The following is a 13,758-nucleotide window of genomic DNA, read 5'->3' as shown; positions in this document are numbered from 1 at the left end:
AGAGTTAAGAGACTTCCCTGGTGGCACAATGGTTAAGACTCCACGCTCCCAATGCAGGGGGCCTAGGTTTGATCCCTGGTCAGAGAACTAGATCCCACATGCATGCTGCAACTAAGAGTTTGCAGGCCACAACTAAGGAGCCCACGTGCCACAACTAAGACCTGGTGCAACCAAATAAATAAATAAATATTAAAAAAAAAAAAAGAGGAGTTAACACCTATCCTTCTCAAACTTGACAAAAAAATTACAGTGGAAGGAACACTTCTGAACTCATTCTACAAGGCCAGTGTCCCCTTGTACTAAAACCAGACAAAGATATGCCCCCTCCACACACACACAAACAAACATTACAGGCCACTATTACGGATGACCATAAATGCAAAAATCCTCAACCAAATTCAACAGTACATTAAAGGATCATACACCATGATCAAGTGGGATTTATTCCAGAGATGCAAGGATGGTTCAATATCCGGAAATCAATCAATGTGATACACCACATTAACAAACTGAAGAATAAAAATCATATGATCTATTTCAATAAATGCAGAAAAAGCTTTTGACAAAATTCAACATCTATTTATGATAAAAACTCTCCAGAAAGTGGGTATAGAGGGAACATACCTCAACATAATAAAGGCCATATATGACAAGCACATGGCTATCATAATACTCAATGGTAAAAAGCTGAAAGTATTTCCTCTAAGATCAGGAACAAGACAAGGATGCCCACTCTTGCCACTTTCATTCAACATAGTATTGGAAGTCCTAGTCATAAAAATCAGACAAGAAAAAGAAATAAAAGAAATCCAACTTGGAAAGGAAGAAGTAAAACTGTCACTGTTTGCCGATAACATGATACTATACATAGAAAATCCTAAAGTCAACACCAGAAAACAACTGGTGTTTCTAGAACTAGAGCTCATCAATGAATTCAGTAAAGTTGCAGGATACAAAATTAATATATAGAAATCTGTTGTGTTTCTATAAACCAACAACAAACTATCAGAAGGAGAAATTAAGAAAATAATTCCATTTATAATCACATCAAAAAAGAGTAAAATACTTAGGTATAAATCTAAGGAGGTGAAAGACCTGTAACTCAGAAAACTGTAAGATACTGATGAAAGAAAGTGAAGATGACACAAACAAATGGAAAGATATACTGTACTCATGGATTGGAAAAATTATTATTGTTAAAGTGACTGTACTACCCAAAGGCAATCCTTATCAAAATACCAATGGAATTTTTCACTGAACTAGAACAAATAATTCTAAAGTTTGTATTAAACTCAAAAGAACCTGAATAGCCAAAACAATACTGAGAAAGAACAGAGGTGAAAGCATCACACACTTTGATTTCAAACTATACTACAAAGCTACAGTAATAAAACAGTATGGTACTGGCACAAAAACAGACATAGATCAATGGAACAGAATAGAGAGCTCAGAAACGATCCCACACTCATATGTGGCATTAATCTACAACAAATGAGGCAAGAACATACAATGGGAAAAAGACAGCCTCTTCAATAAATGGTGTTGGGAAAACTGGACAGCTAAATGCAAAAGAATCAAGCTAGACTATTTCTCATGCCACATACAAAAATAAACTCAAAATGGATTAAAGACTTAAATATAAGACCTGAAACCATAACAATTCTAGAAGAAGACATAGGTGGTATGCTCTTTGACATGGGTCTTAGCAATAATGTTTTGGTTATGTCTCCTCAGGAAAGGAAACAAAAGCAGAAATAAACAAGTGGGACTATATCTGACATTATCGAACTGTAGAATCAATCCCAGCAACTGTCTACTTCTGAACTTGTTTTCTTAAAGAAAGAAACCTCTAATTTGTGTAAGTCTGTAGGGCTAGTTTTTGCTTACTTGCAGTCAAGTGCAATTCCAAATTGATATATTAAAATTTAGATTGGATTTAAAATATTATGCAGGTCAATGGAATATTTGTTACATTTATCTCCTCCATAACAAGGTACCTTGAATTATGTAAAATGGGAACACATTGTCCACCGTCAAGACATCTGACTGAAGGACTGCTTTGGTGAGTTGTTAATTTCTTGGATGTATCACATTGCATTTAGATAACTAGACATTTTTTTTTTTTTGGCCTCCTTGTATCTCTGTTGCTGTGCGTGGGCTTTCTCTAGTTGTGGCAAGCAGGGGCTACTCTTTGTTGTGGTGTGCGAGTTTCTCATTGCAGTGGCTTCTCTTGTTGTGGAGCACAGGCTCTAGGCACACGGGCTTCAGTAGTTGCGGCACACAGGCCCTAGAGTGCGCGGGCTTCGGTAGTTGTGGCATGTGGGCTCAGTAGTTGCAGTGCACGGGCTCTAGGGCACATGGGCTTCAGTAGTAGTTGTGGTGTGTGGGCTCAGTAGTTGTGGCTCACAGGCTCTAGAGTGCAGGCTCAGTAGTTGTGGCACATGGGCTTAGTTGCTCCACAGCATGTGGGATCTTCCCGCTCCAGGGACCAAAACTGTGTCCCCTGCATTGGCAGGCAGATTCTTAACCACTGCACCACCAGGGAAGTCCCAAACAGACTTAAAACCAAGAGATCTAGCAGGCTGTTTGGAACCACAGATGTGAACACCTGACCTTTTCTCAATAGCCATTTCTCTTCTTTTTATCATAATACAGAAATATTTCTACTAATGACATATACCAAACTTGGGGACAAAATGATGTATCCAATCTTGCAGTGACTATATTAAGATACATTCTTTTAAAATATACAACTTTAGTTCAGCTTTATAAATAGATTCCATCACGACTTGTGCTTCTCCTTCTATAGCAGAGAGTTGTCTGTCACTGGGAATCAGCTGCTCAACCAACTCATTTCCCAGCTTCCTTGTGCTTAAGGGCACTGTTTGGCCAGTCCTTGCTGATAGAATGAATGGCAGTGATGTGCTTTGTTTCCAGGCCTGCCCAGCTCAAAAAATCCCCCACAGGTGTCCCTACTCTTTCCCCCCTTTCTGGCTGGGGAAATGGAAACGATTCCCAGGATGACCTTGGAAGCTATGTGTTGATTACAGAAACTCCATCAGCCTGGGTTCCTACCAGTCAGAGGGAGGAGAGCTGCCCTGCTGAGCTGTTCTCTTGCCCAGATCTCTTACATAAACTTCTATTATGTATGAGCCATTATACGTTTGGGTGTATATTTTATAGTACTTAGCTATCTAATGTGCGTTAGGAGCCAAGTAGTATTTATTCATTCATTGGCTATTGGAGTGTCTCCATGTGCCACCCTGGATCTGTGGCTTCGCCATGCTTTCTAACCAGCGTGGCCCTAGCAAATGGCTCACCCTATTCCATGGAAGTGGAGCCACGTCCCAGATGAGGGCAGTAACATTTTTACTGTAATTAAGTTTCCAGAGCTTCCCTGTTGGTGCAGTGGTTAAGAACCTGCCTGCCAATGCAGGGGACACGGGTTCAAGCCCCGGTCCGGGAAGATCCCACATGCCGCGGAGCGACTAAGCCCGTGTGCCACAACTACTGAGCCTGCGCTTTAGAGCCCGCAAGCCACAACTACTGAGCCTGAGTGCCACAACTACTGGAGCCCACGTGCCTAGAGCCCGTGCTCCACAACAAGAGAAGCCACCGCAATGAGAAGCCCGCGCACGCAACAAAGACCTAACACGGCCAAAAATAAATAAATTTATTAAAAAAAAAAAAGTTTCCATTCAGGGTTTGTAAATCGAAACCCACATTTTCTTCCCACAGTTTCCATTTCCTAGCTACATTCTTTCCAGACAAAGGATCCTTCTCCAGCTTTCCCCCTCCATTTCTGTTGACTTCAGATGGTAGCTAATCACCTCCAGCTGTACTGGCTCCTAGACCCTGCTGGCCTTGTTTCCTGTGCTTATGACAGGAAAACAAGGTCTCATGATTCCAACTCACTCAGTAGTTTCTAAAAATCTTTTAAAGCAGTAGAAACCTTTTTTCCAAATCTTTAGCTACAACTCAATCTGTAGAAACTGTTCTGATTGAAGTGGAAGCGATGGTGGTGATACTTCTCTTGCCAGATTCAGAGCCACTTTTGAGGTAGGATTCAAACTTGCTACCTGCTGAGGAGTCACACACATCCCTGTGGGGTTTTGTGCATTTCCTGACACTGTCTTCTGCCCTTAAATAGCCTCAGCTCTTCAGGAGTAGGTCCCAGAAAATCATTGCACTTGGGTAAGATCAGAAACTCCAGTTAACTAGCTCAGAATTGGTCAATCTTATGAGAAGGAACCAAGCAATTTCTGGGGTCTCGGGATGGCATCAATCATGACTGAGTGGAGGAATGCTATCACAATTAGGAGTTAGTGAAATACGTTCCGTATTGAGAATCAGAAGCAGGTTCTTTGAAGCCGATCTCTTCCCTTTAGGCAGAATCAAATATAAACCTCCCAGGTAGTGTGATATTGTTTTCTTTCATGAGATAATCTGAGTTTTACAACAAGTAAGACTTGAAAATTCTGACTCATGTACAGGTCAGGCTCACGGGAAGGCAGCAGGAAGGGAGAATGAATTTCTTAGCCACTGTTAGTCAGTACTTGATCCTCACCATCAGAGCCTGGAAGATCTACCAGGGGTTCTGACAACACTCCCAGGGCCTGTGGCTGGCACAACCGGGACCCAGTAGGGATATGGAAGTTGGGGTCCAGAAGTTCCTGCCTTCCCAGAGGCCTGGAATGTTAAAAAATAGCACACTGAAAATGTCTAACTTGTCTGCACACACTTTTGGCTTGTTCATGTTTTAATGTGTATTTTTATTTACAAAGTGAGATGATGTATAACATGATGCAGTTACAAACATTGGATATGTCCATTTTCATGAAAAAGTATATAAATATATTACAGGAAGTTCTAGATAGTAAACATTAGAAATTGATATAGTAAACATTTGCTACCTTTTTTTCTATGCCAATATTACTGTCATTTAAAGCTTAAATACTGGTTTCAAGTATCCCCTATAAAATAGCTCTAGTTTTAAAAAAATACTGGAAAATAATTTCGCTATAAACAAGATTGGTGCGTTAAAAATAGACTCAGTGTGTCCTTGTAACAATGTCAACTAGAGTCAAATGCTGCCTTAATCATCCCTAAGATCTGCATTATTCAGTTAGTGTTAAAAAAATCTTTGATAATTATCACAGGTTAAAGTAGCTGTAAACATACAGCATTTACCATTATTTATTGTTATTAAGAATGCCCCTCTAAGGTAGAGGAGAATAAGCATAATGATGTTTTATGGACTTACTGCCCTGTGATCTTTATTTTAAATGGACAGCAGGAGCGTCTGCGGGAAGTTAGCAGAGAAACGGACAGACATCCAGAAGGCTGTTCTTGTCATGTCATTTCAGAGGCGGGGCCTGCTCTTTCTCCTCCTCTTCAGCTTGAAGACGTGTCAGGACATAAAGGATGACTTGATAGCAGAAAATATACTGATCCTATAGCCGCCCCCCCACCCCCAAAAAAAAGAGGAAAAAAAAAAAGAGAGGGAGAGAAGACTTTAGATGTATAACGTGAATATATATATATACATATAGCTTCACCACTACTGGAAGTGATGCTTGAGTAATTTTGAAAATATGAAAACTTGTGTTATAGGGTTGAATGTAAGAAGCAGGGTATAGAATTGTGCACTGTCACAAAAATTATAAGAAACAGAAACCAGATTGACAAAATGTGGAGGGAAGAAGCCTTGGGGGTGGGTGGTGAGTGCTAACTGAAGTTGTCTCTGATGGGTGGGCCACTTCTATTTGTTTGTGCTTTGGTGATTTTTATGATTTGCTTTTATAATGGAAAAATAAACTTCCTACAAAATTTCCTCTAGACTTATTGAACTCATCTTGATGTTTTGAAATGTCAAGAAATTAATACCCAAGGAACTACACAAAATAACTGTCTTTAAATATTTTGGAACAAAAGAATATTTTTGATTTCAAAAATCAATGTTTTTTTGAAAATTAACTTTTTCAGTGAAATTAACTCTCTATTAAGTTGACAGTGCAGGGATCTGAGTTTTCCTGTTATTTGGCAAGGAATTAATGGGCCTGAAAATAAATGGGAAAAATTCACAGTATACTAAGTGGAAAGTAACAGTAATAACTACAGTTGAATCTCATTTAAAACAGTTGTGTGCATGTGAGCACACACACTGTGCACTAAAGAATGTTCGGAATGTTGCCTAAAATGTTAACAACTCTGAAGAAGAGGAATACAAGTAACCCTTTTATTTCCTTTTGCCCATTTGAATTTTAATTTGCCCACATTTTCCACACATTTATCCTTGACTTTCTCTCACGCCACAAACAATCCATTAGCAAACACTTCACATAATGCCCTTTTCTCCCTACATCCACACTCACCCCTCCAATCTGGGCCACCACTGCTTGCCACCTAACCAACCTCCTGCTTCTAACCCTGCACCCTCCTTCCCAATTCAATTTGGTCTTGTTTTAACACAGCAGCCAGAGTGGTCCTTTAAAATGGGAGTCAGATCATGTCATTCTATACAGACAATTCTGCGATGGCTCCATCTCACTCAGAGGAAAGCCCAGGCCCTGGCCCTGTCACCTCCTCTCGCACTTCCCCTCCGGCTGCCTCCACCTCAGACACACTGGCCATGATTATTCTCGAACACACAAGACCCACTCCCACCTTGGACCTCCTCGCAGGTGGTTCTGTCTGCCTGAAAGGCTCTTACCCCCAGACATCTGCATGACCACCTGCTTCACGTCCTTCAAATCTTTGCTCAAGGGTTACGTCCTCAGTGGTGCCACTCTATTTAAAGTAGCACCCCAACCTGCCATGACTCATCCTCTTTACCCTACTCTTTTTCCCTCTAAAGCACTTATCACTTTCAAAGATCCTATATTGTTTACTCAGTTAAATAATAATAATAAAAATAAATAATAATAATAAACTAATAATAATAATAAATAATAATAAACTCAGGTTTATTATCTGCCTTCCTCATCACCATCCACTAGAAGATCTTTGTTATTCCATCAGGGATCTTCATCTTATTCACTGATATGCTCCAAGCATCTAGAAGAGTGCCTGGCATATAGTAGGCACTTAATAAACATCTGTTAAACAAGTGAACTTCCTGGGTCTAAAGAACTGCTTATACAAATCAGTATGTTTTTGTTACCTAGAAAAATATGACTGTGAATCAGCTTAATATTTAGGAGACTTAATTTGAATTAAAAAGGTGTATGAAGGGAAAGTAGGCAAATTTAAATTTTAAAAATAGTAAACTTCTATATTCTTTAAGAGGTAGAGATAAATGAATTTATAGATATATGAAACTAGCTTCCACATCCCTCCCCCAATACAGACAAAATGGGTAATGGAGCTATGCAGAGCAGACAGTCTAAGTAATGCAGTCCCTGGGAAGGACCCAAGTCTGTAGGTCAGTGGGTGATTTAACCCATGTTTTGACTTCAGGTAAGAGAAATGAAAATGATCAAAACAGAGGATAAATGAACACTTTCCCAAGGGTGCCTTCTCCAAGCTAAGCAACTCCGTCCTCCCTTCCTGCCTTCTGGTCAATGCTGTTGAATCCATTCCCTCTCAGGAAATTTCTGTAGCAAGAAGATTACCTTTTATCTCTTTTTTAGGTTGGAAATGGGGAAGGAATGCCACTAATTACATGCTATTTTGTTCCACCCCAAATTTTTGCCCCCAATATACCATCCTATTCTCTGTCATCTATTCATTGTAGATATTGCATTTCCTCATTTTTTAAACTAAAAGGCAATATTTAAAAAAGGTAGTCTAGAAATGTTTTCACAAAAATCTTCATCAGAAGGCACCAGCCAACACTCACCTCTGTCTGAACCATTCCATGTCGTTGTAGTCTCATGCAGCGCACTAAATCAGAGATGTCAAACTGCCAAAGGAAACAGAATCTGTATGTTAAATAAAAAGGATAACTGAATTTGAACCCCAAAGATTCACTAAGGAGTGGCTTACATAGATTTCTGCACCCCAATCTCCTTCCCCTTCTAGCAGTCTTGAGAAACTGTTCTGGACAAAATTAAGTTGGTGAACTGACTTTGCCATCATTTGATAATTTTATTTATGATTTTTTTTAAGAATTAGGAAGGTTATTCTATTTGAAAATCCCCAACAGAAATGCTCTTCCCTCTGAAATCTGACTAATTTCTAATATCTCCATTAAAAAAAAAAAAAGGCAAAGTATTTTTCCTACATTTTGCGGCTCAGAATAAAATTCCTGATCTTTTTATTTTCCCAAGGGAGAAACAGACTATTTCATTTGTCCTACTTAAATTATCATGAGAGTGTGAAGAGCAAGACAGAACTGTTCTTAGCAAATTCTTCAAGAGGTAATGATTTTAATTACATATTCTGTGTACTAAGATATTCTAACATTCTAAGCATGATTTATACTAATTTAGGTTTTAAATAAGATTATACTCTTATTAGCTTTAATTAGTAATAATTTAAAAAATTGGGAGTAATTGTTTAGAGATAGACTATTTAGCATCAATTTGCATAACAAAGTATTTCCCACCTATAGGTAACAATAACAAAAAACCCAGTAAAATAAATATAAGTTTGAAGTATTATTTCTTCTTGATTATGGCCTATGCAGTTTTGAACTGTTTACTAAAATACAATTCTATGTAGTAAGAAAATTGTCATTCATACAAACTGATAAATAAAAAAAATTCCGAGTACTCACTTCAAGATCTTGACTGATTAATCCTAGAACCACATCTATGCATATCAGGGTCCCTGAACGTCCAATGCCGGCGCTGCAGTGTGTGGTGATTGGGCCCGATCTATGAATGTGTCTCATGTAAGAGATAAAAGTGAGCAAGTCGTCTGGCTGAGAAGGTGTATCATGGTCTGGCCAGGCAGTGAAATTCAGATGAGAAATATGTCGCACCTCTCCTGTCTGAAATTGTACAACAGAATAAGTAGATAAAGGCATACTATGTTGTTCACATATAATTAGTTCTTCTTATTATTTTGTCCTTTTAAATTTTGACTTGGCCATTGGATTAGATCCAAGGAAAAGTGAAAGACAGACTCCATCAAACAGCACACTGAGGGCCTTTATCAAGGAGGTTACTAGATCCACACTTTAAATATTGGTAAAAACGACTTTTTGGAAACCCTAAAAGCAAATTTACGTTTTGATATGAATAGCAACCTTTTTTAATGATCCCATTTCAAATTCACCTTAGATAAAAGCCACAGTCATTGCAGTGGCTTAAAAGCGCTACATGATGTGGCCCGGCTACCTCTCAGACCTAACCTCTTGCTCCTGGCCACTTTGCTCCAGCCATAGGGACCTCTCTGGTTCCTTAAAAACAGCAGGCACAGTTCAGTCTCAGGGCCTTTGCACTTGCTCTTTCTGACTGAAATGCTTCCCTCCCCCGAGATATCCCTGTGATGATGTTTTTTCACAGCATCATCAACATCAGTATCTTTTCATTAGAAAATAAGGTCCATGAGGTCAGGGATTTCCTTTTGTTTGTGTTGTTAACTTCTGAATCCCTATATTCCATAACAGGGCCTAAGCTCTATAAACATGTGTTGATTAAATAAAAGAGTCATTTAAGGAATATTGAACAATTGTGCTAGCATAAGTAATGGGTAGGCTGGTGTAAATGAATAAGGAAGTATAATCTTTAATTCTTTGTAAAATCACAAATCAAAAATCATGAAGGAATTTCTCAGGCTGTGTTTACATGCCACCAATAACACTGAGTCAGTAAGTTTTGTTTCTATGAAAGTAAAATTATTCTGTTTCTTTAACAAAGTTAAAACGCCAATAGGAAACACATTACTCAAACTGAGTATTACTGGGTGGAGGAAGGAAATAAAGTGAGGGGGTGTGGAGGTGAGGAAACAGTAGCAGCTTTACTTAAGGTATACCCACTTATCTAATTCAAGCTAAATTTATTCAGTGCTTAGGTGGCTGCAATAGGAATTACCTGAATAACAAACATTTATGCTACAATTGTTCCTGTATTACCAAATACATTGTCTTTATGGGGGAATATTTGCTACTTAGAGGTTTTTAAAAAACAGTTTTATTGAGTCTACTTAGAGGTCTGACCTGAAAAATATGTTTCCAGCACATAGCTTCTGAGCCATTCTGTGCTATCACAAAGCAAAGGATGATGGTTGATCCTGTAAAAGTCCTGTATTATCATTTTCATTTAATACAGTACATACTGGAGGAAACTATTTGGCAGAATTCATGAAGAGGGTCACATTTATGCTTATATTAGATTAAGGATAGTAGATGGAATTAGTTCCACTGAAATGGGACCCAAGAAGTCATTGGCTTTTATTCAGAAACACATTGATATAATCATGGAAAGATTTAATCCACGTACCTGAATGTCTTCTAGGGTCATTGCCCTCACTACAAAGCCCTTTAGCTGCTGCACTCTCACAAGAGCCAGTCGAAGCCTGTCGCTGACCATTGTTGTTTTGCCTAGGACATTAGGCCAATAGCGCTGGCACTTGATTTTTTCCCCTTCTACTTCTTGGGTCATCATGGCTATCACTGTGGATTTTTGTTCCCAAATCATCTGCCAGAAATCTCCAACGGTTGTAGGGAGAGGTCCTTGGCAGGCAATGTAGACGAATTCTTCTCTCCCCACTGGTATCTTAATGAAGCTGGCGTTGATATATCCACCTTCATCTCCAAGAGGCACTCTTGTAGCATCGTCTGTGAATTTCCAACCACAAAACAGAGCCATCTATATCATGCATTTTTAAACAAGAGCCCTATAGACAAGGTGAGTCAAAGATTATCAGAATTTCCTCATAACCATAGATGAAATCACAAAAACATTTTAATAAACACATATTTTCAAACTGCAGTACAGTCAAATCAGTTTGCACATTTCCCTCATATTATAAGTATATTTAAGATGCCAACTCAGTTTCGGAAAAAATTAGATATTGTTCACATAGATTTGGTTGGAAAAAATCAAAATTAATAAATTAATGAATGCATTTAGAACTTCTTAATAACTAGGGAAACACAACTTTGCTACTTCTCCATTGTTATTTTAATAATGATGACAATAGTAAATTTAATATGAATGAAAATTTTGGAAATGATTTCATAAAAATTAGTATTACAGTGAAACTATTACTTATTACAAATATAATTGGCACAATTAATTCTTGCTTATCTAATCATAGTCTTTTGAGTAAGCAGCCAAAATAATAAACTAACTCAGTAAATAAAAAGGTAGCTCACTTTATTCTCCAGGCATTGTAATTTCATATAGTCAAAATACACATTTTCAAACCAAGCTCCCCCAGTAAAAAGTGTATATAAACCATCTCATCCAAGAGAATTAATCTGTATGTACTTATACATTAGAAGTCATTTCAATCTCAAATATAACTGGTTATTTCTGTGATTACCAAATTATGACATTTAGTAATAGATTTCAAAATCCTCCATCAATTGCCCTTCTATTATTTGACTTCTATCTTTTGATCCACGGAAACAAATCTACTCAGTAGTTTTGGATTTATGGCTTATCCCATTCTGCTTTGAGATACTAGTCTGCCTTTTTTTTTGCCCGAAACAATTAGCACCTACTTTATGCCAAACCATGATCTATTCCATTTTAAAAATCCTGTCTAAGATTCAATTCTTAAAGGAAGTTTTCTAAAATGAATTTTGTGTCTTCCACCTTGATTGAAAAAATTCAGTTGTATTATTATTTATTGCATGATTTGTCACTATTGGTTATGTTATTTATCTTTGAATTTATGACTTCCTGGCAAAGATAAGGTCAGTATGTCATATCATGTAATCCAACATGATTATATATGTAAATGTGGCTTGTGATTATTATAAGAAGTTGCTAGATGTTAATATTTTAGCCATATACATATATTCATATATATATATATATTTTTTTTTTAACATCTTTATTGGAGTATAATTGCTTTACAATGGTGTGTTAGTTTCTGCTTTATAACAAAGTGAATCAGTTATACATATACATAAGTTCCCATATCTCTGCCCTCTTGCGTCTCCCTCCCTCCCACCCTCCCTATCCCACCCCTCTAGGTGGTCACAAAGCACCAAGCTGATCTCCCTGTGCTATGCGGTTGCTTCCCACTAGCTATCTATTTTACATTTGGTAGTGTACATATATATATATTTTAAAAACCATGTTGATTGGTGAAATGGGTGAAATATGGGTAAAAAGAATTGCTATTTTTTTCTTCCTGTTATCTTAAACAATTCAAAGTACAATGTAACTTGGTAGTCCCATGGTGGCCACACACACATATACAGCTGTTATTTACCACAGACATTTCTCTAAACTTAAAATAGTAGAATAGATTTGATTGTGACACATGAACTAAGAAATTGCTTATCTAGAAGCCAATTCCTATTTTTAAAAAGACTTTAAAAATTCATCAATGTCTGAAGAAGTGTTTAAGATGCCTCTAATCAATTTTCAGAATACACAGATAATTTTATAAATTTATTTATTTATTTTATTTATTTATTTATTTTTGGCTGCGTTGGGTCTTTGTTGCTGTGCACGGGCTTTCTCTAGTTGCGGTGAGCAGGGGCTACTCTTCATTGCGGTGCGCAGGCTTCTCACTGCGGTGGCTTCTCTTGTTGCAGAGCACTGGCTCTAGGTGCACGGGCTCCGTAGTTGTGGCTCGCGGGCTCTAGAGCACAGGCTCAGTAGCTGTGGCACACGAGCTTAGTTGCTCTGCAGCATGTGGGATCTTCCCGGACCAGGGCTTGAATCTGTGTCCCCTGCATTGGCAGGCGGATTCTTAACCACTGTGCCACCAGGGAAGCCCCACAGATAATTTTAAAAGAATTCAGGTTGTATATATAAATTTATTTGTTACTGATGTAAATCTCTGAATGTGTGTGCCTGCGTGTGTGCACACTTACGTGAGAGATAAGGTAAACTAGTACATAAGTTTTAAATCAGTTTAAATTATATTAAACATACATTTGATTTGAAGCTAAATTGGAACTTACAGGGAAGTATATTTTTATATCGGTTCTTCCTTCTGTTTTCCTTAGTCTGTCCAATTAGACACTGATCCAAAGGTTTTAATTCTTGAAGATTCTGTAAGCAAAAGTGGAAATAAAATTAAATTTGTTGAGATAAATAGTAATTCAGTAATGATTGCAAATGCTCTTTTTAAAAATAAATTTATTTATTTTATTTATTTTTATTTTTGGCTGCCTTGGGTCTTCGTTGCTGCGCGTGGGCTTTCTCTAGTTGCAGCGAGCGGGGGCTGCTCTTCGTTGCGGTGTGCGGGCTTCTCATTGTGGTGGCTTCTCTTGTTGTGGAGCACGGGCTCTAGGCACTTGGGCTTCAGTAGTTGTGGCTCGTGGTTCTAGAGCACAGGCTCAGTAGTTGTGGTGCACAGGCTTAGTTGTCTCGCGGCATGTGGGATCTCCCGGACCAGGGCTCGAACCCGTGTCCCCTGCATTGGCAGGTGGATTCTTAACCACTGAGCCACCAGGGAAGCCCCTGCAAATGCTTTAAATGTGCAGGGTGCAAAACTGACTATTGATCAGGGCAAATTTGACCGTTAAGAAACAGATATGTCCTGTCAAGACAAATAAGCCTGCAATCCCAATACTAATTCAATATACCAGTTGTTGAAATATATTGTTGCAAATATCTTTAACATGTTGTAGTCAACTAACTTCGTGAGGCAGCAGTTTGTATCTTAATTTTAAATTTCAGC

General features: G+C 38.1%; 1 protein-coding gene across 1 annotated transcript in view; it reads right to left on the bottom strand.

Moving 5' to 3' along the window:
* Positions 1-5,160: 5,160 nt before the first annotated feature.
* The window catches only part of PTPN13 (protein tyrosine phosphatase non-receptor type 13), a 224,735-nt gene continuing 216,137 nt past the window's right edge, over positions 5,161-13,758 (bottom strand). Inside the window, exons 44-48 of the mRNA XM_082463223.1 lie at positions 13,037-13,127; positions 10,389-10,726; positions 8,720-8,935; positions 7,841-7,903; positions 5,161-5,453 (exon numbers count right to left, since the gene is read on the bottom strand). Of these exons, the coding sequence (XP_082319349.1) occupies positions 5,358-5,453; positions 7,841-7,903; positions 8,720-8,935; positions 10,389-10,726; positions 13,037-13,127 (804 nt within the window). The 3' untranslated portion in view covers positions 5,161-5,357. The remainder of the gene's footprint in view (positions 5,454-7,840; positions 7,904-8,719; positions 8,936-10,388; positions 10,727-13,036; positions 13,128-13,758) is intronic.

The sequence above is a fragment of the Balaenoptera physalus genome, assembly GCF_965194825.1.
Source record: "Balaenoptera physalus genome assembly, chromosome: 5".
In the NCBI taxonomy this organism is placed as follows: domain Eukaryota; kingdom Metazoa; phylum Chordata; class Mammalia; order Artiodactyla; family Balaenopteridae; genus Balaenoptera; species Balaenoptera physalus.
This window is presented reverse-complemented; position numbering and strand designations above follow the sequence as displayed.